This window comes from Penicillium angulare, assembly GCF_028827245.1.
Source record: "Penicillium angulare strain IBT 27051 chromosome Unknown utg000001l_segment0_segment0, whole genome shotgun sequence".
NCBI classification, from domain to species: Eukaryota; Fungi; Ascomycota; class Eurotiomycetes; order Eurotiales; family Aspergillaceae; genus Penicillium; species Penicillium angulare.
Window position 1 is genome coordinate 2,976,792 of NW_026623160.1, and position 22,561 is coordinate 2,999,352.

A 22,561-nucleotide genomic window follows, 5' to 3' on the forward strand; every position below is an offset into this window, starting at 1 on the left:
GGAAAGATCATGCTTGCGAGCTTCCGAAAAATCTATGCTCGGAAATCATTCTCAAGAAAATTGATGTACTTCTACTGTCATTGTTGTTCTAGGGAATATTTATCGCACAATACCCAGAAAACCACGCTTATCTATTTGTCGGATTTGAACTACAAAGACCTTGAAATCAAAATCAGATAAGATCTTTTTGTTTGTTCCAAAGAAATATCAAAGATATCATATTGCCAGTGCCTCCATTCTACTTACGCCGCTCAACTTGATGCTTATTTACAAATTTTCTGAGCCGTTGACTTCAAATAGTTAAAAAAGCATATCTAAAATCATTTTTAGGGGAAAGAAGTCACGTCAAGTTCTCGTACAATTGTTAAATGTAGCATTGGAATCAGCCGTCTTACATTCTTTACATTAATTGGAATATCTACAGGAACTTCAAAACTAGTCAAAAAGCATGGTGTCATACATTCAAAGTAACTAGTTATTAAAGGTTGCCTGCGTTTTGAGGCTTCTCGACGGTCACGCGTTCCTGCTCCACCGAGCTGGAGGAACCAGACTCCTCAAGATTGAAGCTCTCTTCATCCCGCCTCCAAAAGTCTTTCTGGCCCTTCGCAGCACGCTTAACCCATGGCGGCAAGATACCCCCGGGAACTTTCCAAGACCACGGGTCCGATTCCTCTTTATTTGGGGGAACAATGCGACCGCCACTGGCCTTCTCGATAATCCATGCAGTTCCGTTTAGGACGATATAACTGAGAATGCCTGCAATCAGTCCGTACGCAATGCTGTATGTGAATGGCATGATAGCAATAGTGAGGAAGGCGGGGATTGCATCGCCATAGTACCTCCAGTTGATCTCAGCAGCTGCCTTTGCCATTAAGGCGCCAACAATCACGAGTGTACATCCTGTTGCCCAAGCTGGGATCGACGCGAAAATTGGTGCAAAGAATACGGAGATGAAGAAAGCGATGCCAGTCATACAGGATGTAAGACCTGTCTTGCCGCCTTCGGAAATTCCAGCCCCTGATTCCACGAAGGCAGTCACTGGTGGACTACCAAGAAGAGAGCCGATTGAAATGGAAATCGCATCAACCATCTGTCAGATAATCTTGTCAGCTTCACAATTTATCATCAAATACATGGAGAATTGCTTACATAGGCGGCCGCACTTCCTTCAAAGTCTTGAGTTCGCTCATCGACAGTGCCTGCAAACCGAGCCATAGAGTACATAGTACCTGTGGTATCCAGAATATCCACGTATAGGAAGGTAATAAAGGCGAGGCCGAATTGACTTCCGTGACCGGATATGTTCCAGTCTTGCGCAACAAGGATATGTTTGATCGGATGGAAAGTGACGACTTGCTTGAAGAAGTCGAACATGCTGGTTCCTAGTTCTGTGTATGGGAAGTAGGTGACAGGGGTGGTCCGAGGCCATGAAATGATTGAAACAAGCAATATTCCAATGATCACAGCACCCTTGATGCGATACATCATCAAAAGTGCAGTGAAAATACCACCGCAGAAAATGCCAACCCACATTGTGGCACTTCGCATCTTCTCACTGGTTATACACAGATTGGTCTCTGCATCGATATACTGAGAAGCGCACCCTGCCAGCTCAATAGGCGTGTCCGTTGCACCCTGTACCAGCCCAATTCCAGCACTATATGTCAACCCGATGAGAGCGAGATACAATCCAATACCACAGCCTGTCGCTAGCTTAATCGAAGCTGGCAGAGCACGTGCCAACCATTGACGCATACCAAGAAGCGTCAATCCAAAGAATACCCAGCCCTCGACAAAAACAGCGGTTAAGGCTACTCGGTATGGAATCATACCAGAGCCACGTTCGCCCACAACTGTATATGCGAAGTAAGCATTCAGGCCCATTCCAGGAGCCAGCGCGATGGGGAGATTGGCGAAAAGACCCATGCAAAACGTGGAAAGGGCAGCGATCGCTGCAGTTGCCGTTACCAAGTCACGTTTGATCTCTTGCGTACAAAGAAGATACTCCGAGTTTGTAGCGCAGTGATCTGACATGCTCTCTGGCGGACATACACAGGTTCCTCCAGTGAGGGAAGTGATGTTACTGTTGACAGAGATGATATAAGCCATGGCAAAGAAGGTCGCTAGACCAGCACGCAACTCATTGAAGAAGAAGGCACCCTTTCTCTCTCGGGGCTACAATTCATGCAGGTTAATGATGGTGACTTGTTTTCTGCTCTTCAGCGTAACTTACATGGCCACAGTTCTCCAGTCGAAACCATCTTCCCACCGGACTGCGTGCAATCTTCAAGTTGGTGTCGTTGGTCCAAGTTTTAATACCCATATTGGCAGAACTATGGGCAATGCCCGTTTTCAAGCAAACAGTGTTAATGAAAGACTACAGTCGATTGCAAGATACAAAACTTTCTAGGCAGTGGGGTTTATAAAACTCAGCCCATTTAAAAGACAAGAGACCTATCCGGTCCCTCCGCCAACCACAATCTTTTGATAAGACTCAGCAAAGAAAAATTCATCTGGCAAATCCAAGTCAATGTCACTTCGTCATGGACCCTTGGCAGACTTGGCAGCCTGTAGTAGTCTTTTTATTGGCCACATGGTTGCCGAAATGTGGGTTTCCACAGTTCCGGGCTCGGCAACTCTGGTTGTGGGTCTTCAATATGCAAATTGTTAAGGGGTTGTAAGGTGCAGCTATTGAACGACATAGAAAGGGTTCGGGGTTCATGTGTATAAATATCGTATCTTCGAAAGCAAACAGCCTTCTAATACAATACGAAAAAAAGAAAAAACTGATATCTGTGTGTGCTGACTTGCCAAGATCATAGCGTCGGAGGAGTCCCTTGGCGGTAGTAGTTCTCTTATCGCGGAGATTTCGTGGGAATTTACAGGGTCCGAACATTTGAATGTGACTTTTGAATCGGGGGACGCTGATAGGCTCGATTATTACTATGTGGGCCATCAATACATTGCTTCTACAACCACTCTACAATATCATTATCATCATATTATTCTCATCATATTGTTTGAAAAGGTATATCACTATTTCGAATCTATGCTATGATAAGAAGTGATGGCAGACAAGCATTATACACTTGCGCGTACATATTTCTCGGTAATAAGAGACAGTCGCTGCTCAAGATTGGGCGCAAAATTCGACTTCTTCCTCAACAGCGGACCAAATTTAATGAACGCGAGAGGGATCGGAACCATTATAAGAGCGAGGCATCCTAGCAGTGTACCAGCCCATTGAACACCTAGGTTATTGAACATCTGCTTCGAGAAAAGTGGAAATGCCGCGCCTACAGCCGATCGAATGATCGTGTTTGCAGCAAAAACAGATGCAGCACTAAGATAATTGTTATTAGCAGCTGCGCACGAATCGGCGTCTGGGATGAGGTAACTCACAATGTCAGATATGAATCAATCAAGTAGTTGAAACATTGCAAAAAGATCACATAGATTCCGAATCCGGTGACCACTCCACTTGCAGTTGGAGCCATCCAGTGAATGGATCTAGTCCACCCTGTCCACCCAAACCAGAAAAGACCTACGGTGAAACAAACACCCCCCAGAATAGACGGAGGAAGACGCCATTCCGGTATGGGAATATTGTTGTTAGCGGCTAATCGCTTAGAATATGATCTTTGGTCGAACAGAATGTATGCTCCAGCAAGAAGCTCGCCAATGATCAACCCGATGAATGGGAGACTACCGACGCCAAGGTTCATGCCATGTATTCCTTGAAATACAACGGGGTATGCACCCAAAAGCGCGTACATCAAACCATAAACAAAGCTCATCCAAAGCGAGATCTATCCAGGGTCAGCAGATTCATCTTACTTCCCGTTTTTGGGGAAGTCACCTTACCAGAAAAACGATAGGCTCCGTGAAGAGCATCCTGAATGGACGACTAAAGTTATTCGTCATCAGCTCTTCGAAGTCCAACTCGACTTGCTCTTGTCTGGCGCGAATTCCCCAATTATGAGTCTGTCTGCGAAGTGTCACGGCTTTCTCGACCAAAATCGCAGGAGCATATGTTTCTTTCAAAAACAATAGACATAGCCCCGTGGCTAGGAAGCCCATAATGCTTGCGATATACATGGTCCACCTCCACCCAAGGTATGACATGGTTATAAACCCACCAGTAAAGGGGGAGGCAAATGGGCCCACAAAAACCGCCATCGCAAACATTGCGATCGCAACGCCTCGTGTTTGATTGTTATAAACATCGGCAAAAACAGCAGGCACAATGGCAATCGGGCTTGCTGCGAAGAATCCCGCAAAGAAGCGGGTCAACATGAGAGTTTGGACATCCTTGCTGGTAGCAGTAGCAATGGTAAAGATTGAGAAGCCAAATATTCCGACAATTATTGGCCATCGTCTTCCTATCAGCTCGCTTGCGGGTGCCCATACGGTAGGCCCGGAAGCGAAACCCAGAACATAGAGAGTGACACCAAGTATAGCCACTTCTGTGCTGATGTGGAATTTCACGCTTATCTCGCCCACGGCTGACGAATAAATAGCACTGGAAAATGATGACACAAATGTTGAATAGGCCAAAACGACAGAAATCACAACTTTCTTCTTCATCGACCAGTTCTGCGGATGCAATGGATCGTCTGCCCCGGTAAATTCCACGATAAATTGTTCCGGGTCGGGAAGGTCAGGCGGGTATGGTTTTCCAGCGCCCATTGGAAGCCATTTTTCACGGGGGTAAACTCTTATACCCGATCCAACGGTCGACTTATGCTGCAGTCGATAGGTGTTTATGCGCTCGAGCTCGACATCATTCAGGTTCGTTGGTCGTCGGCTAAGAGTTGGGGTCCGGATATTTGCCAATTCAGAGCTATTCTGCTCGCAGCCAGTGATGACGGTTGTGAGGTGATCGCTATCATCCGTACCTGATCTGTGAGACTCCTGAGGGGAGGAGCTAGATTCCTCCATTACTGCATAGAACTTCAGAGGTACGTTCAAATAGGCAAGGTGTTGTGATTGGCACCGGTAATCAAGTGAGAGAAGTTTCGATTGGATCAACATTTTAAGTAGATTTAAGTAGATTTTAGTTCTCGGGACGTTGGACCTGAAGTATCTACGGACCAGTGCCGTTGTCTACGGCCACGGCGTCATCGAGTGGTTTCCTTCCCCGGTTGATCCGAGCAACGGCAATTCGGCAAGGCATTGAATTCGAGCTTGAAAGAGCAATAACCTGCGATACGAGTCAATATATGCAAAATGAAAAACGATTTGTTCATGTTTTGCTAACGTAGAACAATTATCACAGCATCGGTCTCTGTGGATTCCTGTCCCTGTCATCTAAGAGGAATGCTAACGACCCACGTCACCACTTACATCCAAAGTTTAACCACAAATTCTAACCTATAATATAAATAATGGAAGATACACTAGAAAATCTGCTTGAAAAAAATCTCATTCAGCAAATACATAAACTCCTGATCATGGATATTCTTTATGTCGACACCTCAGGCTACGACCATGATACTGTAGTTGAGACTCAACCGACGCGTCTATTATTGGCTGTGCCTGATCATATTTGAATCCACACCCCTGCTCTCCAGCTAATCATGATATTTCGACATGTTTACGTGGGGGCTAAAATGTTGCCCTTTCCAGTAAAACGTCCGAAGAGTCCAAGGCTGTTCTAACTTGCTTGATAACACAGCCTGGTGCATACCCCTCGATTTCTAATAAAACAAGGATCTAATACTAACCCTCTCCCTGACAAGTATCCCCGCTCAAAGAAAACTGAATCAGATAAAAACCGTAAACGCTAAGTTAATTTGTTTTCTATCAATCTCAACCCACAAAGTCATCATCCGTCTCCATAATGGCCGAGGTCTGCGGAACCAATGACCCCGCATTTGACTCCGTCAGGGAGCTGCTGAAGCAACGAATTTCTTCAGGAGATGAACTAGGTGCTTCTCTTTTTGTGAATATTGACGGGAAAGATGTACTCGACTTGTGGGGTGGATATACCGATGTCGCGCGCACCAAATTATGGGACAAGGACACCGTCGCTCCAGTCTGGTCCTGCTCAAAGGTAGTCACCAACCTCGCAGCTTTGATTCTCATTGACCGCGGCCTGCTCGATGTCAACGAGAATGTCGCAAAATATTGGCCCGAGTTTGCCGCCAATGGTAAAGAAAATGTTAAGGTGTCCCATATCCTCAGCCATACTTCGGGTTTGCCTGCTTGGGAGCCTCCCGTAACAATCGAGGATACACTGGACTGGAAAATATCCACTGAAAGACTGGCGTCCCAGGCTCCCTGGTGGACTCCTGGAGACGGTAGCGGTTACCACCTCTCAAGTCAGGGGTATCTTGTGGGTGAGATTGTCCAACGCGTTAGTGGCAAACCCTTTAAGGAGTTTGTCGCTGATGAAATCACCGGGCCGTTGGGTGCTGATTTCCAATATGGACTTCCGGATGACGAAAAGACACGTACGGTGGAGATCATTCCGCCACCGAGGTTTTCGTTCCAGGATCTCGACCCAAATACAACCCCTGTCAGAGCAATTATGGGAAGTCCTATGACGGCCGAGACATCAATGGGCCCCGTGTTTCAAAAGGCTGTTTCGCCGGCCTCTAACGGATTCTCTAATGCGCGTGGTCTGGCCCGTATTTGCTCTATTGTATCACTTGGTGGCACTGTTGATGGAAATACGCGCATTTTGCAGCCTAGCGCTATTGACAAACTCCTTGAAGAGCGAACCGATGGGGTTGATCGAATTACTTTTGATTATGTTCGATTTGGCCTTGGGGTGGGCCTAGGAGACACACGAACTCGTCCATGGATCCCCGTGGGTGATACCTGCTTCTGGGGAGGTTGGGGTGGTTCCTTTGTTATCATGGATCGAAAGCGACGTGTTACTATCGGCTATGTCATGAATAACATGGCGGCGACTGGCACCCTTGGAAACCCCAATACAGAGGCCTACATTCGGGAGATTTATGAGCTGGTAAATCGATCCCTCTTTTAACATCATGATCGATATAAAAAACATATATTTGTTTATTGATATGGCATGATATATATGTGGTATTCTCTCCAGGGGTCTTTTTCTGGGTTAAGATCTTTCAATGTTAGCAACTAATGACCTAACTTGAAATCCTTGAATAAAGATCCATTCAATATCACATTGCTAGCATTTGTGTCTCGTGGGATCATCCAGCAGAGCCCGAACCCGTAGCTCTCGTCAGTCCAAACGAAGGACAATCATACTTGTACATTAGCGACCTTTCTTTCTTATGAAGATTTCTTAGCGGTAGTAACCTGCTGCCTCGAGCCTCCGGTTTCACGAAAGACGAGCTCATCTCGCTCCCACATCAACTCCACTGCCGCACCAGCTGGACCAGTCAAAGCTGTCAACAGGCCGACCTTGAAAAGAAGGCTGAGCCACGAGACACCGCTGACAATTTGTCGCTGCGCAACAATGTGCAATTTCAAAGCCCAGAGCAAAATTCCGGCGGATCCAATCATGTAGTCCCAGCGAAGAAAGACGTGCACGCCTTCAGCCACGGTATCAACCGTCAATCCGGACCAAGGAAGAGGGAAAGAATACACCTTGCATGGGTGAAGAGCAACGACAAATCGATCGTCAAACAAGGCGGGAGCCACGACCGTGCCAACGGAAAGAACCAGGGTGACAAGATGGCTAAGGGAAGCGTGGATGAATGCTGATGCGTAGACCCACCGCAAGCCGGACATGGAGGCACGGTGGTTGTTAGAGAAAAATGGACCTAGGACGTAGTAGGCCACAGTTGTGAGGATCGAAACATATGCTGGCCATGGGTGCCATGAAGCAATCGCGATTTGTTTCCAGTCGACGGGAATTATCTCGGGCGCTGGTAGGGCCATTAAATTAGTGGGGACCAGGAATCCAATGATGAACACGGTCGGGATAACAGCAAGCACGACTCGAGGGACGCGGATGTTTTCTGCGTGGGGGCGCCGGGCAGTGATTGAGCAACCTAGTTGCAGGGCGCAAACCAGAGGAGTGGCAAAGGCAAAAGTAAAGACTTGGGCCATTAGACCAAAGATTGTAGGGCTGCATGGAAGTCAGATACCTGGAAGTTTGAAGTTTGAAATTTGAATATGCGGTTCCAGGGGTAACCTACTAAGCTGCGATGGTGCCGGAATTGCCCTTGCGCCATGATTCCAAGACAACCAGAGTCCATGTCGCACCGAATGTGCCGGAGAATCCGATGCTATGAAGAAAAAGTGTAGCGTCCTGCCCATCTAGAACTGGGTAAAAAAAGGTGGTGAGGACAGTAAGCAGCTTGTCGATGTGTTCAACCCCAGTATAGACTGTTCGCAGAGGCTCATTGTTCCCGGGGAGCTTGCCGGATGCGATGGCTTTGAAGGCTAGCTCGTTGAGTCCATTGGCATGGGAGAAATAGAAGATGGCATAGCATACAAACGCACTGAGCGAGAATAGAACGGCCCTCATGATTGTGGTTGGTGTGCGGGGAGTTGAAAAGGGGTCTTGAAATCAAAAATCCATTGGAGGGGGCCGAATGTTTATAATTGATCTCGCGGTTGTCATCGGAGATCGATGACAATTTGGCCCCGAGCATCATATGGCGTGTGGAACCTTAGTACCGAGGTTGACATACATTGCCGCTGGACACACCGACGGTTCCCCAGAATCGACATTTTGTGCAACTGAACCTCATCGGCTGTCGATCATTGACATTTTCACGTGAGGCCCGCGCTCAACTCCACTGGTCGTATTGAGCATCCTGCATACCGATTTTGGACTAGCAGTTCTGGGCAGAATATTTGCTCCATCCCAATCGTAGATGCATACGCGCCGTGAGACTTCAACTTATCGCGACACGTTCAAGTTCGATTATTAAAGTAAAAAAACCGTCCACTCAAATGTTGCTTTGGTCACAATTTGAATTTGGGGAAGAGAAACTGCCAAACGAGGATGACAGAATCTATACATAAGTTGTCACACTTGGAGATTTGGAAAAATCGGCAGCAAGGTAAAAAATTGTCTATAAGAACTACGAATGAAAGGATAAACGCCTTCTAGCCTTCTACAGTTGAAATACAACCAATTATGCCAGAACCCACTCTACATTTCGCCACATCGGGTTTCCTGGAAATGAGGAGGTATTCACGGCAATTTGGTAGACGGCCATGGTACTTCTGGCTTCTTCGAATTGGAGATATTCTCCATGGCGGAAAAAAGGTCCCTGTATCATCTCCGAAGGATCTTCAGCTGCACTGTTCAACGATGTGGATCATGCGTCAATTGGCTTGTTATAGTCACATCAAGAAATTGGCGGTCAATTTATTTGAGTAATTTCTAAACATTGATGATATCTTCATCCTTGCCTAGATTCTGTGGAGACATTGAAGAAGGCGAAAGGATTTGCATCGTATCAATAGTAAGTAGTCAACCCGGTGGTGCCAACCTTTTCACAGGGACGACGAGTGGCAGTGCAACGAAACTCCCATTGAATTCTCTGGGTGTTCATGAGTAAAATGAAAGAATCTCCGCCCATTATTCTTTTGCGACCTGGGGGGAATGATCATAGCCTGCATGAAGGGTGCGTAATTGGGCGTAAGGAAGGACATGATCCTCCATATTCAGGCTGCTCAACTTTTATTATGACTGAGCGGGGAAAACATCTAAAGGCAATCGTAGAGAAGCATGTAACCAGCTGCGACACTGCGCGCCTGTCGTTTATCACCGGAGCAATGCCAAACGCGACAATGGCTTGTGTTACCCGCTGGGCAGGCATGACACCGCCCCGAAGTATCTGGATAAGCCTTGGGAAAGTATCCTAGCGACCCGATCGTATGGGACTGGTTTGTGTCACTATCAGGTGCAGGGACCAACGCGTACCTGGCTGAATGGGGTGTGTGGACATGTGAAGGCTTTTGCAATCGACTTCGATGATATTACCTTCTCGCCAAAAACCATGTTTAAAGGTGGCACAAAAGTCCAAGAATCTCCTCGGACTTTCTGGAAGGTATTTGACATGAGTAACCCAGTTATTTTTTGAGGCAAGGCCACCACGATTCCGACGCACTCGCTGGGTGGGATGGTTCGCCCAGCCACTTCCGAGAGTGGTAGGCCCACGAACTGGTCAAAAAGCACACTGGGACATTTTTGAAGAGATATCAGGAGGGTAAACGGGTTGTAAGGTAGGCACTAACGATTGTGGATCGTGCGTTGGCTTCACAGACATGGCTGCGTAGATGTATTCCATTCAACAGAGGGAATGATTTCTGAGACATTGGGGGCTTCCTAGCCTCCCAGCGTGTTATATGATCGAAGCCTAATAGGGGACCGTGCTCGATATGAACTTGAACGGCATAGTGAATGCATAGAACTCAACCCTAGGGGGTGCTTTGGATTTCTATAATCCCTTGAATCCATGCTAAATGGGATTGTAGAGCTGAATATGGCCTCTTCATTTCTTTGGCGGTGAGTAGAGTGTTTGTAATCGAACATGTGAATTAAAATGTCTCTCAGCAACACTGTTGAAACCGCAGCTCCGACCGGGGTCCATGGCTTGTTATAGGCTGAAGAGTTGAAAGACCACGTCAAACATGCAAGACTAATATGCACGCAGCCAGTCAGGTGATTATGATGGGATCACCCCACTGTGTTTGGTTCGTTTGACCGCTTCTGCCAACACAGCTCCAAATTTGTTTCCCTTCCCCCCCACATATCAACATTCACCTTCGGTCGCTTTCGTTGAATTGTTCGCCTTCTCAAGAAGTTCTGTTGTTTAAGTTGGATGCTCATCATTTCCATTCATTTATTTTCTTGTATGGGACAGGCATATATGCCTTCCCCTTACCTTCAAGATGCTGCGGGAATCTGATATAGATTCCTTGGGTAACCACCTAGCATCGTTGTCCCAGGAAAATCAGCGTCACAATGACAATATGCAAAATTTGCTCAGCCAGTTTAAAAGTCTATTGGAAGATTACAGTTCCTTGAAAAGCGATTACGAGGAAGTCAAGGAAGGTCGTGAGAAGTACAAGAGACAGGCTCGGGGTCAGGTAGGAAGCTAGCGGGCGCCTAAACGTTTCTGGAAAAGCCACTAACCGTAAGGACTAGGATCGCAACCCATTCGTGTTGGTGCTTATTGACGGCGATGGATACCTTGTGGGTCTCCTTTGATCCTTCATCAATCCATATTATTCGTTCCAGCTAACATTATACTTTAGTTCAAAGAGCATTTCCTAAAGGCTGGCAGCGAGGGCGGTATTAATGCTGCGCGTGCATTGAGTGACTCAATTAGGGAGCTGATGCATTCAACTATGGGAATGCAAGCTGACCAATGTCGAATTATGGTTCGCGTTTATGCCAATATTCTTGGCCTATCTAAAGCTCTCGCGCGTGCTGGCATGGTCGGGCATGAAGCTCGCTCCCTGTCTCCGTTCACCTCATCTTTCACTCGCTCTCAGGATCTTTTTGATTTTGTCGACGCTGCTGAGAAAAAGGAGGGCAGCGACTACAAAATCAGAGGTAATAAGCAACCCACCCCATCGACATGTCGTTCTATGCTAAACAGCTGTTGTAACAGAGATGTTCCGCTTATTTGTGGATTCTAATCAGTGCCGTCACATCTACTTCGCAGGCTGCCACGATAGTGGGTTCGGATCTTTGTTGACTCCCTACAAAGGCAAAAGCGAACGTATTACCCTTCTAAAAGCAGCTTCTTTTCATCGCGAATTCGAAGATCTAGGCCTCCCAATTAGAGAACTGCCCGCTGTGTTCATGTCAACACCTATTACTAGTTCAAAGCCAACTGGGCCGGCTAACACAATCATTACAAAGGTTGCTAATTCAACCAATGGCTTTAAGCCTGTTTGCAAACACTTCCAAAGGGTATTGCGTCCTCATTGTAATGTCCATCGGGCTAGTCAAAAACTAACACACTTGCGCACGATTAGGGAATTTGCAAATTCGGCACTGGCTGCAACAAGCAACACGTTATGCCAAACCAGCAGTTGTCCAAAACAACAAGTGATCTCACCGAGCCGCCGTCACCTCATCAGCTGTGGTCTACTTCACCCGTCGTGGGCCGCTCGCTAGATTTTCTCTTCACAACACTGCCACCCCAGAGCCTCAAATCTGAAGACTTTATCCCCATCAATAAAGATGGAGACCGCCTGGACACATATTTCCCCCACCCGCCTCCAGATGCTATGGAAGCATATCATCGCCGAGCTAAGGAGCGCAAAGTTTGCAATAGCTATCATCTCTCCGGCGAATGTGGTGATATGAGCTGTCCCTATGACCACGGCGATGTTTCAAACACCGTGATTAACGTACTCAAGTACATCCTCCTTCAACACCCTTGCTCTCGTGCCGGGGCTTGTCGATCTATCAAGTGCTACATGGGCCATATCTGCCAAAAGCCCAATTGCAAAGCTGTGAAAAGCTGGCAGTGCCGATTTAACCAACATGCGCACTCTCTCGATCTCAATGTTGCTCAGTGGGTTGCACCCATCGATCAGAGTGAGCCAGATTATGATGACCACTCTTCTATCAGTGGCGAATCGTTTGAAAGCCAGTCGCCAAGCACTGTCTTCTTCAACTAAGTTCTCTCAAATCTCGCCAACCCCGGTAGATTTTAGACGTCCAAACCCTCGCTTACTGATGCGTTATCTCAATCGCCCTCTGTATGCGTGAGAAAGTTAAAAGAGAAAGGAAAGGCTGGAGGTCATTTTCATTTGTCGTCGACTGAGATAGTTGTCTTGATTTGAGATGCTAAATTCCTTGGCTGAGCATTGTCTCGGGATAGAAAATGGCCTGTTGCAAGTTGGCTTAAACTAAAAGAAGAAAGGAGAAATGTTGATTTCAACTTTTGCCTAGTGTGTAAAACCATTTCAGTTACCGGAATGTAATTACCATGCACTAAAAGCGCGGTGGTAATACAATATGAAGTGTTTACTAGCCGCAAAATATGTTTCTTTCCTCAAAAGTCCTTTCCGTGCTCATTTGAACGTCACTTAACCCGGTGCGTTGCTTTTTACTGGAATGACGATGGCTTTAGAATGATCTAGCCAATACCATATTGCTACTTTGGTCACGAGAAATTACTCAATTCATGTCGGCTTATGAAAATGGACTGAAAATGTGTAGTATACCTGTTTCCAATTACCCTTTCGAAACTTTATAAATGCACAACAGACCGGGATCTTCAAGTTCGTAAATCTCACAAAAGTTTATATATACTGACACTGACAGCTGCTACTAGATTGACTGTGGCAAGTAGGTAGATTACACGGTCCAAGTTGCCTCCGAGTCTGTCACTGGTGATGACTTGCAAATACGTAATGTGGCTCGGCCACACTTAATCATTGCCATCTCGGCATCGCCCAGTTTGATCTCCAAAAGCATTGTAACTCAATGATAAAAAATACCGATCGCAATCAAGGTTTTATAACGTTCAAGCTTTTCTTCTCAAATGAATCCCATCATCCATCCGGTTTTTGAGCCCAAAACTGGCTCGTGGCAATACATAGTAGCCTGTCCTAAGACGAAAGACTGTGCCATAATCGACCCTGTACTTGATTTCGACCTATTGCATTTCACGATCAACACTGAGGCAGCCGATTCCCTCATCGACGCCGTGCGAAAGGAAGGGTACAACGTTACCCATATCCTTGAAACACATATCCACGCGGACCACCTATCAGCAGCATACTATATTCAATCCACCCTCTGGACTCAAGGCCAGCCGCATCCCCTAAGCTGCATCGGAGAGAACGTGACAATCGTGCAACGATATTTTGCGAACAGATACAACATCCCAGAACGAGAACTGCAAAACTGTTTCGACCACCTTTTCCGTTCCGATGAAGTCTTCAAAATCGGCGAGTTGACTGTGATGTTCATGGATTTACCAGGCCACACACCAGATCATGGAGGATACAAGATTGAATCGAATGTCTTTGTTGGGGACACAGTCTTCAATCCTGACGTTGGAAGTGGTCGGTGTGACTTTCCTGGTGGAGATGCAAAAGTTCTATGGCAGTCTTTGCAGCGATTGCTAAGCTTGCCACCAGAAACTCGGCTGTATGTTGGGCACGACTATCCTCCCAATGATGAAGCTTCTGCTCGAGATCCGGTGTCATTCATGACTGTTGAAGAACAGAACAATCTGAATAAGCATCTTAAACACGGGGTGAAGAAGGAGGACTTCATCGAATTTAGAAATCGGAGAGACTATGATATTCCTGAACCGGAATTGATCCACCAGGCAATGCAGGTGAACGTTCGGGGTGGGAAAATGCCAGGGAAGTCCCATAATGGGAAGGCATTGATGCAGGTCCTTGTAAATGTTCCAAAAGTTTTGCTAACAGGCTAAAAGAAAAGTTATATAGACAAGAAAATTACACGTTTGCATTCTTATATACTTTTATGTTGAGGCTCTGTGCAGTGAAGCACAAGGCTAGTCGGTATTCTCGATAGGATTATTTCTTTGCAGAAAGCTGGACCTTCGCGTAAGCCTCTTCGACATCCTCTCGAGCCGCCATCAAACCGAGCCACTTATGGATCAACGGGTAGTTGTCTAGCGAGAGACCAGCGAACGCATGCTGTCGCACCCAGGGTTCGAAATGAAAGTCGACGGCACTCACTCGAGTAGGCAAGATACTTGTGCCGTTCGACCTCTTCAACTGGCCTTCAACAACGTCATAGCACCGATAAACCTGAGCAACGTATCTCTGTAATGCATCGTCGTTCTTCTGTGAATGGTAGTGCCTAAGAAATTAGAGGCCGAGCTTGTATTATTTGAGAAGGTCTCGTGAACTCACTTGAACCAATTTACCTGTCCAGTCATTGGACCTAGGGTAGTCAACAGGAAATATTCCCACTTATCGAAATCAACCAAGTCTTGAGCTGAAGTTCCAGGTGGTCCAATAATGTTACTCGTGTCGTACACCCTTCGAATATAGTTCATACATGCCCCAGACTCCCACGAGACAACGCCAGTCATTGGATCCTCGAGCGCTGGTACCCTGCCGTTCTCGTTGACTTTGAGGAATGTTTTTCCTTTGACGCCAGTGTCTGGGCTATCACTAAAATCCCACTGTTTGACAACGTATGGAACTTTCAGTGCTTCCAGTGCGATCGCGATCTTGATTGGATTTGGCCCGGTCGCGTGGGCGTGTAAGATGAGTGGTTTCGTATGCGCAGCCATGATTCACAATTGGGCGAGTTTGGAATTGTGAGGGTTGTAAAATGATCAATGCGGGGGGAGAAGGCGAGGGCGGGGAGATGATTTGAACATGATGTCATGAATTGAGGCGTGGAGCTATCACCGAAGAAGTACAGATTGTAGTTTGAAAGCGCGCTGTTAGTCATTATATTTAGTGTTTCATCTTCATATTAATGTGTTAGGCACTTTACACTTTCTAAGAATTGGCCTGTAGCTGCTGTCGTGGTGATTGAAGTAAGACGTGGCAGCTATGCTCCTCACACTATGAGACCAGCCACCAACTTAAAATTCCCTTAGCTAATAGCCCTCAACTAAGCGCACGCCTCGAACATGGCTTTCATAATCATTTAGCCTGATACCGCATAATTCATGGCTGAAGTCATCTTGACCCCAGCTTTGTTTTGTTTTCGGAGATGGAGCTGTTTTGCGGGGTAGCCAATTTAGCCGGGGTTCGCCCGGGACTAAAAACACCGAAAAGTCCAAGGGCCCAAGAAAACCAAAGCAAGTCATAAAATTTTCAATAGAAGTTGAAGTCTTGGACTGAAAATGTTCTCGATGCGGTTGCTGTTTAGCATTTCGCTATGGGTCGCGGTCTCATCCTTCCTACCAAATATTGTGAATGCGAGCAACAATGGATTACAAAACATCGTATGTCAACAGCCAACAAGGCATTGATTGAACAAAAATTTGACATTTGAACCAAATTTAGGTTACTTGGGATGAACACTCTATCCTCGTCCATGGAGAGCGCTTGATGATTTTCTCCGGAGAATTTCACCCATTCCGCTTGCCCGTTCCTGATCTATGGCTAGATGTGTTTCAAAAGATCAAAAGCATGGGATTTACCGGGGTTTCCTTCTACATGGACTGGGGACTTGTGGAAGGAAATCCAGGGCACGTTGTTACCGACGGCATATTGGATATGGAAAAGTTTTTCCAAGCTGCTCGTGAAGCAGGAATCTATCTTATTGCTCGACCAGGTCCGTATATCAATGCGGAAACCTCAGCCGGGGGTATTCCTGGATGGGTTCTTCGAAAGAATGCGACCATTAGATCGGACGATCCTGAATACCTCGATGCGACAAAGGAATATATGGCTACTGTAGGTCGAATCATTGAGAAGGCGCAGATAACTCATGGCGGCCCGGTTATAATGGTCCAACCCGAGAATGAGTTTTCGACTTGGCCAGGCGTGACAGATTTTCCATCAGATGCGAACCGACAATACATGAAGTTCGTGGAGCAACAGCTTCTTGATGCTGGAATAACTGTGCCATTGATTGTTAATGACAATCAAGTAAAGGGCTATTGGGCACCAGGGTCAGGGTTAGGAGCAACAGACATTTATGGAATTGATGCTTACCCCCTACGATATGATTGTATGCACGAGCTCTTACGAGAAATCAACACCAAGACCTGAAGCTTTTGCATGCTAACCTCTGATGCTAAAAGGTGCAAATCCATCCGTCTGGCCCACGTACGAATTTCCTCACGACTGGCAAGTTATTCATGAGCAGGAGAGCCCGACTACCCCCTTCGCGATAGCTGAGTTTCAGGGAGGATCCGGCGAAGGCTGGTACGTTTCCAAATCTCGTAGTATTCCTGTCGTGATCTTCGCCTAATCTGAAAATAGGGGAGGCGTGCTTGAAGAGATGTGCGCCGAGCTCATTAACGAAGAAGCAGTGAGAGTCGTGTACAAGAATAATTACAGTTTTGGCGTGAAGCTTTTCAACATCTACATGGTAAGACGATGGTCATAATTTTACATCAATTGTGCCAGTCAGACTTGCTGACCCACATAGACATTCGGTGGCACAAACTGGGGAAACCTAGGTTATATGAACGGATACACATCTTATGACTACGGAGCGGCAATAACCGAGGAGCGTGGAGTCTGGCGCGAGAAATTTAGTGAAGAAAAATTACAAGCCAACTTTCTCAAAGTATCACCCGCCTATTTAACGGCGACACCAGGAATCGGCGTCAATGGATCATTTGGTGCGCCCGCTTCAATTGCAGTCACGCCCTTACTTGGCAATGGTACACACACAAATTTTTACGTTATTAGACACGCCGACTTCAGCTCTCAAGAAGATACACAATACACAGTTACCTTGCCGACAAGTGTTGGGAACGTTACTATACCTCAGCTCGGTAACAGTTTGACCCTCGCCGGTCGCGATTCTAAATTCCACGTCACGGATTATGATCTTGGCGGCATTAACTTGATCTACTCTTCAGCTGAGATATTGACTTGGGCTCGGGGTGCCGGATCGACACGTGTGTTAATCGTGTATGGCGGAGCAGGCGAAACGCATGAGCTTGCATTTGCTCGTCATCTTGGAAATCCGACGGTAGTTGAGGGGAGTGGGATAACAATCAGACCAAAAGGCTCTGCTTGGGTCATACAGTGGAAGGTTCAGAATGAGCGTCGTGTTCTCTTAATAGGAGACCTCCGGGTTTATCTTCTCTGGCGCAATGAGGCGTACAACTATTGGCCAATGGAGGTTGAAGCTAAAGAACCGATCGGAAACTTCTCATCTCCATCTAAAGATCTGATAGTTGTCAAAGCGGGCTATTTGGTTCGTAGCGCACAATTATGTGGTCGAGATATTTGCTTAACTGGCGATATCAATGCAACAACCGAAATTGAATTGATCTCATCGCCGGTAGAGACGGCCAACGCAATTATACTATTCAATGGTGAAAAATTGAAAAGCTCAGAAACGAAGAGCAAACTGCTCTCCGCTACAGCTGAGTACAATCCGCCATCTCTCAAATTACCTGTACTTGGCAAATTGAAATGGAAGTACCTGGATACGCTTCCTGAGTTACATGACGAATACGATGATACAGACTGGACAAGTTGCTCGAAGGCTTCCACAAACAATCCTCGGGCTCTGAACACTCCAAAGAATCTGTATGCCATGGATTATGGATTCCATACAGGGTCTCTTATCTACCGTGGTCAATTTCTTGCCAACGGACAGGAGTCATACATAAGGCTTAACATCTCCGGTGGTACCGGCTTTAGCCATTCTGTTTGGTTGAACAGCACCTTTCTTGGATCGTGGAGTGGAACAAGTACAAACTCCACTGCCATTCAAACACTACCAATTGCGCAAAAGCTACACCCGACGAATCCCTACGTTTTGACCATTCTGATAGATGATATGGGGCAAGATGAGGAGGCGCCAGGAACAGACGTAATCAAGTTTCCTAAAGGAATATTGAACTATACACTATCAGGACATCAACAAGCCGATGTTTCCTGGAAGGTAACAGGTAATTTTGGTGGCGAGCAGTATCAGGATCTAGTCCGTGGTCCCCTGAACGAGGGTGCAATGTATGCTGAGCGACAAGGGTTTCACTACCCCAGCCCACCTAATGCCAATTGGGAAGTCGCGAATCCAGTAGAAGCTGGACTTTCTCAGGCTGGTGTTGGTTTTTATACCACTTCTTTTGAACTTCAGATTCCCAACGGATGGGACATCCCTATGAGTATTGTTTTCAATACTTCATCGAACGACCGTTCAAATGCCGGAAAGGGGAGCAATTATCGGTGTCAGCTTTATGTCAATGGATACCAATTTGGCAAGTATAGTAAGTCTTACTGATAATATTCTCGTAGCCTATTGTACCTGCTGATTTCAATACAGTCAATAATCTAGGACCCCAGCTGTCGTACCCGGTTCCAGAGGGAATCCTGAATTACAGTGGGACTAACTACATAGCATTGAGCCTGTGGGCTCAAGATGAAGAGGGGGCTAGGCTCGGTGGCATAGACCTAGTACCAACTGCAATTATTCGCTCTGGATACCGCACACCGAACGCTGCGCCACAACCTGCGTGGACGCGCCGACCTGGGGTATACTAGAAGGACAAGGTGGAAATGAGCCTGTAGAAGGATTCGACTTCAAAAATGTCATAATAAAGATTCATTTATTAACATGAAATGGAACCCCAACTTTCCATATGCGGATGTTCCATTACAAAATTATATGGTATCAAAAAACAAACTCCAAGAATGTCGCTTAGAGAGCGAGAGCAGCAACCAGCGCATCCATCGCTGAGCTTTGTGTAGATGGGTCTACTGTACTCACGACCGGACCAGACCAGACAACACCAAGCTCATTTTGGGAGTTTCTGTCATTTTCCCATATACTGTTTGCACAGTCGTTGATGGTTTTCTTATAGATATCATGCGGTGACGCACTTTGCAGCATCTGAAGGTTGCGAAGGAAGACACCCTTGAATACTGTTGCGTCTGGCTGACAGTTGTTGGGCTCACATGCTTCATGGATCACTCCACTCGTATCAGCCAATGTCTCAATTGCAGCCTTAGCGATTTTGTTCGCGGACTCAAGGTAGGAACTGTTCGGCGCAGCCTTGTTCAACTCGACAAGTCCACCGAGAACGACACCTTGGTTGTATGACCATCTGAAGCATTTATTAGCTTGATTCATTCGATGGTTAGGAATTGAATGCTTACACAGTTTGAGCATTGTTCTCGCAGCTATCAGTGAGCCCATCATTAATGGTGTTGTTCGCAGCAATGAAGCCCTGGGCCGCGAACCAGTTCCATTCTTTCTGGGCCCAGCTGACATAAAATTCTTTTCGGGATGGCACACGATTGCTCAGATGGGCTGCAATTGAAAGGAACAGCTCATTGGTAATTGCATTTATGTAGGAGCTTGAGGTGCTCCAGTAAATACCACCGTTGCCACATCGGGTACCCCAGGTATCGGCCTAGAAGAGCATCAGTAAGTAAGGGCGAACGTACAAAAGACGCAAATCCTCTGGGCAGTAAATCTTACCAAGCTTGCAAAAATCCCCTCAGCTAGATCCAGATAGCTGTTCTCTTCGGTAACATCGTATGCAGCTATCCATGCAAGGGCCCACCATCCATCGTCGTCATAGGCCGAATCGAGCCATTGTGAAGAATTTCCAGCATTATTCGCCCGGGTCGTTAGAACGTTGCGCTTCGTGTTGGTTCTTGTCTCCGGGCCGGGGTTCGGGTTAGACGACGGGGCGTTAAGAAACGTGTTGTTGAAGACGAAGTCGGCTGTCTCCATCGCAGATGGATCTATGGCGGCTAGGTCTGCGATCGTAGTCATGCAATTGGCGCCATTCCACCAACCGACCGTATCCCATAGGCCACTGGTCGTATTGTACCACTCCTGAAGGGCGTCAAGAGCGATCACGGCTCTTGATTTGGGGTCTTCGGCGAGAGAAACACATGGTAGTAGGAGAGACGCTGTGAGTGCAGGAACAAAAAGACGACCAGCTGAGAACAACATGATTGAGGCGTGCCAGCACGAGAAGACCTACCCCTCTCAAGAATTTGGTGAATGCGTCCATCTTAAATATCATCGCTCTAATCACTTGAGATGAGCTTTGCGACACATAATTGAGACCCAAAATAAATATGCATTCTTGTCGCCCGATCCCTTGATTGGCCGAAATGAAGATCCGAGAGTTGTGCAAGATCCACTGTTCCGCAGGTCCACTGATCCACGCTCAGGCGATTCCCCTGATTTGCATGATCGGCTCGATGCTGCGGTGCCAAAAGGGCTGCATAATTAGAATCATGAGAGTTCCAGATAGATGAAGAGGAGCCCTTGTTCCAAGATTAACTTGAACCAGCTAGATGTGTCGCATTGACCTTGGCTAGCTTGCAAATTGGTGTGATATATCAAGGGATGGGCTAACGCCGAGGTTGTTTCTCATTCAAGTTATTCACAGCAAAGAAGACCGTTCCCCCTTGCAAGGCTAAACAAGGCTAAGGCCCCGCTTGACTTGCCATCAATCTGTAGCACTAGTTGACCAGTCGTGTGCCCCTTCATCAACCTCGGAAGGAGCACCGCGACTGGTTTATCCAGACCCACTTAGTTGAACACCTCAGTTTGATGTGTTTAATTGATTCGGTGAAATTATCAAGAACGCAAATTACTGTATATCGATTTCTGAATCACGGATTTCAAATTAAAGTCGAGTGTCTCATTGGTTGACCGACTTTTTATCCTCTGGTTCCCAAGGTTAATTAAGCTCTCGGCCAGGAGTGCTCAAAATCTTATCTTGATCAAATCCAAACCTTCGAGTGCGGTCGGATTTATTTGCTGAACTTGGGTAGCACATCTTCAAAGCGTGGCTATCCGCATGAGACATGCAATGTTCCTCAGATGCAGCATCTAAATCATGGGCGTCAAAGCACTTCAAAGACTGACGTCAGCTGCTAGCTATATTGGCTTTATGCATGTGTTTCCCCGTGGGCGCTAGGTGTCTCACGCCACGTACCAACCTACATCTTGGCCACAATTTCCTTAGACATGGGGGTAATAATTGGCTATTAGCGCGATATTCCTTTCATTTCCACCTCCTCTATTTTAAGACAATATTTAAGTAGTCGTCCAAAGTTCGGGCCCATCTCATCTTCCGTGTGTAGCGGAGTGGTGAAACCATGACATTCGCTAACCCATGCGCCTTGGATGAGACAATGACCGAGTTACTCTGTACATGAGTGTTTGTTAACTTCCTGGACAATAATTTTTGTTGTACCATGTCGATCCCTTCTGGTTAATGTTTAACTATCCGTCTTCGAATAGCTTGTAAAAATCCTAGTCGTCATAGTAATGGTACCTATGGTGTCTTTCACCAAACCTAAAGTTATCAACTTGCGCATATGGATGCCTTGCACGATTGGCCGACCGGAAGTTTTATTTCGCACATTGGCTTCGCCGTATGCTTTTTTCTTTAGTACTTTCTGAACCAGAAAAGTCTTTCCTTTAGAGAATACAGCTACATGATCCCATCCTCCCTGTTTCCAAGGAAACCTCCAGTTTTCTTTCAAGGTGGTCGCTACCCTATAATTTAAACTTGCTTTTGGGTCACTTTCATCAGACCTGATCTATACCCTTGACTTGTGTAATATACATAATATGACAGGGCTCCAGGGCTTAGGTAGATTTTCAGCCTCAGATCTAAGAACTTGAAGTCGGCTGCGTGTTCGTATGGATATATTGCACTTTTCGTCCACTAAGGCGGCTCTGTAAGATAAGATCAAAGTTCTTTGAACACCAGGTCTAAATTTTAGTATAGTATAAAAATACATATATATAGATGCTACCTTGTATAATCTCCAAGAAAATAAATTCTTAAAATAGGCACCTCACAAACCCAGGTCTTTGTACTTCATATTGAATTCAAGTTGTTCAAGTTCAAGTTCACGGTTTTTACGAATCGGCTCTCGTGGATGTAATCAGTATATACATTCCGCTGTCCATATTATCAAGACCTTTACATTTGCCCAAAGGCTCCTGGCTCGGAGGTTGGAATTAACTTCATTC

The 22,561-nt window shown here is 46.3% G+C and overlaps 9 protein-coding genes across 9 annotated transcripts; 4 read left to right on the top strand and 5 right to left on the bottom strand.

Moving 5' to 3' along the window:
• Positions 1–478: 478 nt before the first annotated feature.
• N7478_001053 (NCS2 family permease) lies at positions 479–2,323 on the bottom strand (the record flags this gene model as incomplete). The annotated part of the gene is made up of 3 exons (XM_056917268.1): positions 479–1,090; positions 1,150–2,175; positions 2,234–2,323. 3 exons carry the CDS (start codon positions 2,321–2,323, stop codon positions 479–481), a joined length of 1,728 nt encoding a protein of 575 aa, XP_056785148.1.
• A 758-nt stretch (positions 2,324–3,081) lies between these two features.
• N7478_001054 (MFS transporter) lies at positions 3,082–5,034 on the bottom strand (the record flags this gene model as incomplete). Its single annotated transcript, XM_056917269.1, has 3 exons — positions 3,082–3,343; positions 3,403–3,809; positions 3,865–5,034. The coding sequence occupies 3 exons, from the start codon at positions 5,032–5,034 to the stop codon at positions 3,082–3,084; spliced, it is 1,839 nt and encodes a 612-aa protein (XP_056785149.1).
• An 808-nt stretch (positions 5,035–5,842) lies between these two features.
• Positions 5,843–6,994, top strand: N7478_001055 (serine hydrolase domain-containing protein; the record flags this gene model as incomplete). The annotated part of the gene is made up of 1 exon (XM_056917270.1): positions 5,843–6,994. One exon carries the CDS (start codon positions 5,843–5,845, stop codon positions 6,992–6,994), a length of 1,152 nt encoding a protein of 383 aa, XP_056785150.1.
• Positions 6,995–7,260: 266 nt separating this feature from the next.
• Positions 7,261–8,464, bottom strand: N7478_001056 (uncharacterized protein; the record flags this gene model as incomplete). The annotated part of the gene is made up of 2 exons (XM_056917271.1): positions 7,261–8,062; positions 8,133–8,464. The coding sequence occupies 2 exons, from the start codon at positions 8,462–8,464 to the stop codon at positions 7,261–7,263; spliced, it is 1,134 nt and encodes a 377-aa protein (XP_056785151.1).
• A 2,381-nt stretch (positions 8,465–10,845) lies between these two features.
• Positions 10,846–12,591, top strand: N7478_001057 (Zinc finger CCCH-type; the record flags this gene model as incomplete). Its single annotated transcript, XM_056917272.1, has 5 exons — positions 10,846–11,043; positions 11,102–11,149; positions 11,212–11,512; positions 11,571–11,875; positions 11,941–12,591. 5 exons carry the CDS (start codon positions 10,846–10,848, stop codon positions 12,589–12,591), a joined length of 1,503 nt encoding a protein of 500 aa, XP_056785152.1.
• Positions 12,592–13,460: 869 nt separating this feature from the next.
• Positions 13,461–14,363, top strand: N7478_001058 (MBL fold metallo-hydrolase; the record flags this gene model as incomplete). Its single annotated transcript, XM_056917273.1, has 1 exon — positions 13,461–14,363. One exon carries the CDS (start codon positions 13,461–13,463, stop codon positions 14,361–14,363), a length of 903 nt encoding a protein of 300 aa, XP_056785153.1.
• Positions 14,364–14,469: 106 nt separating this feature from the next.
• Positions 14,470–15,197, bottom strand: N7478_001059 (glutathione S-transferase family protein; the record flags this gene model as incomplete). Its single annotated transcript, XM_056917274.1, has 2 exons — positions 14,470–14,758; positions 14,812–15,197. The coding sequence occupies 2 exons, from the start codon at positions 15,195–15,197 to the stop codon at positions 14,470–14,472; spliced, it is 675 nt and encodes a 224-aa protein (XP_056785154.1).
• A 564-nt stretch (positions 15,198–15,761) lies between these two features.
• On the top strand, positions 15,762–19,092 carry N7478_001060 (uncharacterized protein; the record flags this gene model as incomplete). Its single annotated transcript, XM_056917275.1, has 6 exons — positions 15,762–15,863; positions 15,925–16,594; positions 16,668–16,791; positions 16,849–16,957; positions 17,018–18,818; positions 18,875–19,092. 6 exons carry the CDS (start codon positions 15,762–15,764, stop codon positions 19,090–19,092), a joined length of 3,024 nt encoding a protein of 1,007 aa, XP_056785155.1.
• Positions 19,093–19,249: 157 nt separating this feature from the next.
• On the bottom strand, positions 19,250–20,515 carry N7478_001061 (putative glycosyl hydrolase; the record flags this gene model as incomplete). The annotated part of the gene is made up of 3 exons (XM_056917276.1): positions 19,250–19,655; positions 19,708–19,964; positions 20,033–20,515. 3 exons carry the CDS (start codon positions 20,513–20,515, stop codon positions 19,250–19,252), a joined length of 1,146 nt encoding a protein of 381 aa, XP_056785156.1.
• Between the last annotated feature and the right edge of the window lie 2,046 nt (positions 20,516–22,561).